The following is a 1,975-nucleotide window of genomic DNA, read 5'->3' on the forward strand; positions in this document are numbered from 1 at the left end:
TTTGGTATTAAATATCATACATTTTAGGGTAAAATAACAATCAAGTACATAGCAAATACCTCGTTTAATTTCCACATCATCAGATCGAGGCGTTGTTAAACGCCCAGTATCTCCTGAATTTGCATCGGGTTCCTTCCTTTCGTTTCTACGACAATGAAGCGCACGAAAACCGCTCCGAAAATACAGCAAAGTCCAAACAACCAGAACGACTCGGCCATGCCGAGCATTTCGCTAAGTATCGGAAATGCCAGAGTGACCACAAAAGATGTTCCAAAGCAGATGGACGATATCAAGGCTGAAGCACTGGATTTTACGTTATCTGGAAATATTTCGCTCAGCACGGTCCACGGCACTGGGCCCAGACCCAGATTGAACGAAACAATGTAGAGGAGCAGACAGGAGATGGGCAGCCACCAGAAGTATTCTAGAAGCCTGAACTCGTGCTTGTGGAGGAAAAAGTACAAACCAAGCAATATGATGGAAGCAGCAGCGCCCATGGCGGAGGCCATGAGAAGAAACTTCCTACCCAACTTCTCTATGAGGGAAGATGTGATGAAAACAGTCACAACTTGAATGACTCCAACTAAAGTAGTGGCAGCTTGAGGAGGAATGCTGCTGCCAGTTGCTCGGAATATGTTCTCCATAAATCCAGTCACAGCATTAATTCCGGAAAACTGCTGGATAATCAGCAGGCCAGCTGAAATTATAAAGGCTTTGCGCGTTCCTTTCGAATTGAATAATTCCGCAACTCCTCCTTTGGTCTTTGCCTGGAGGTCCTGGATGCGTTGCAACTCGGAAACATCATCCCGAGCGTGGCATTTGGTAAGGGAATGTAAGTTGATGAGCGCAGTTTCGGCTTCATCGTATCTGCTTGTCCTCACTAAGTATGACGGGCTCTCGGGGGCGTAAAGAGTGAAGAAAATGAGGAAAACTTGCAGAGGAAGGAAGCAGGACAAGCAGAATATCCGCACGGATAGAAAGCCGCCTATTGAGAACGGATAAAGAACCCCCAAAGCCACGAATATGCCCAGGATGCAACTGAACTTGCCCCTATTGTAATCGGCGGTAATTTCTCCTGTGTACATTGTGAGGACTGTAAACACTCCTCCGCTTCCTATGCCATATAGCAATCTGAAACAAAACCCTTTGTCTTTTGTCTGCATACGTGTACGCATAGTGCTATTAGCACTTACCTGCCAAAATAGTACAACTTCACCTGATCAGTAAACGCTAGAGTGGTTATTCCCACTATCATAGGAACAGCTATGGAAAGCAGCGTCTTTTTTCTGCCGATTTTATCCGCTAGGTAGCCGAAAAGAAAAGGCCCTATCGCAGCACCTACACATAGTATGGAAGCTATCAAGCTCTCCTGCGACGCGTCTATTGGCGTGCTTAGAGGGCTGTTGGCTCCATGCAGCTTCGGAAGCACTGGGGAGGTCCATGAAAAACCAATTCCTGCCGTAAAGGCTAACAGGTTGCCTGCAAAGAGTTCAAACTGAGTAAAGGTGTTATGGGTGTTGAGAACATTTCAACTCTTAGTGTGCTTGGTGGATGTGGGAGGAGTGGAACAAAGGAAGTTGATCTTCTGTGGGCAATATGCAAGAAAGTAAGTGGTTGGAGTAGGCCTGGGTAGCACAGTGGATTTTCAGATGTTTACATAGCGACATGCAGTAAAACAGAAGACGCTGTGTTTTTAAGCGGTGCAGTGCTTTCACTGTTTTTTCTTTGATTTTACTGAAGAGAGACTATGGCAGACGCCATAGGTTGCGTTGTTTTAATGAAAGAAATGAAGTTCACATGTTTTTTTCTTGTAAAGCCCCGCAAGGACTGACCAAAAAATTTAAATTAGTTTTTTGACCTTCTTTGCCGACTGATTTTTCATGAAATTAAGTAGTGTAATTTTGCAAATTTTGATTTTTTAGTATAAGTTTCAGATCCGAAGTAATAGACATTTTCGACACATTCGAAAGGAATC

General features: G+C 44.3%; 1 protein-coding gene across 1 annotated transcript; it reads right to left on the reverse strand.

The window, feature by feature from the left end:
• Positions 1–47: 47 nt before the first annotated feature.
• LOC125503238 (facilitated trehalose transporter Tret1-like) lies at positions 48–1,525 on the reverse strand (the record flags this gene model as incomplete). Its single annotated transcript, XM_048663285.1, has 2 exons — positions 48–1,131; positions 1,194–1,525. Coding segments are annotated over 2 exons (1,368 nt in total), but the record flags the coding sequence as incomplete, so codon positions are not given.
• Positions 1,526–1,975: the final 450 nt, after the last annotated feature.

This window comes from Dendroctonus ponderosae, unplaced genomic scaffold, assembly GCF_020466585.1.
Source record: "Dendroctonus ponderosae isolate FM_Combo_2020 unplaced genomic scaffold, Dpon_F_20191213v2 Dpon_F_20191213_1433, whole genome shotgun sequence".
Taxonomy (NCBI): Eukaryota; Metazoa; Arthropoda; class Insecta; order Coleoptera; family Curculionidae; genus Dendroctonus; species Dendroctonus ponderosae.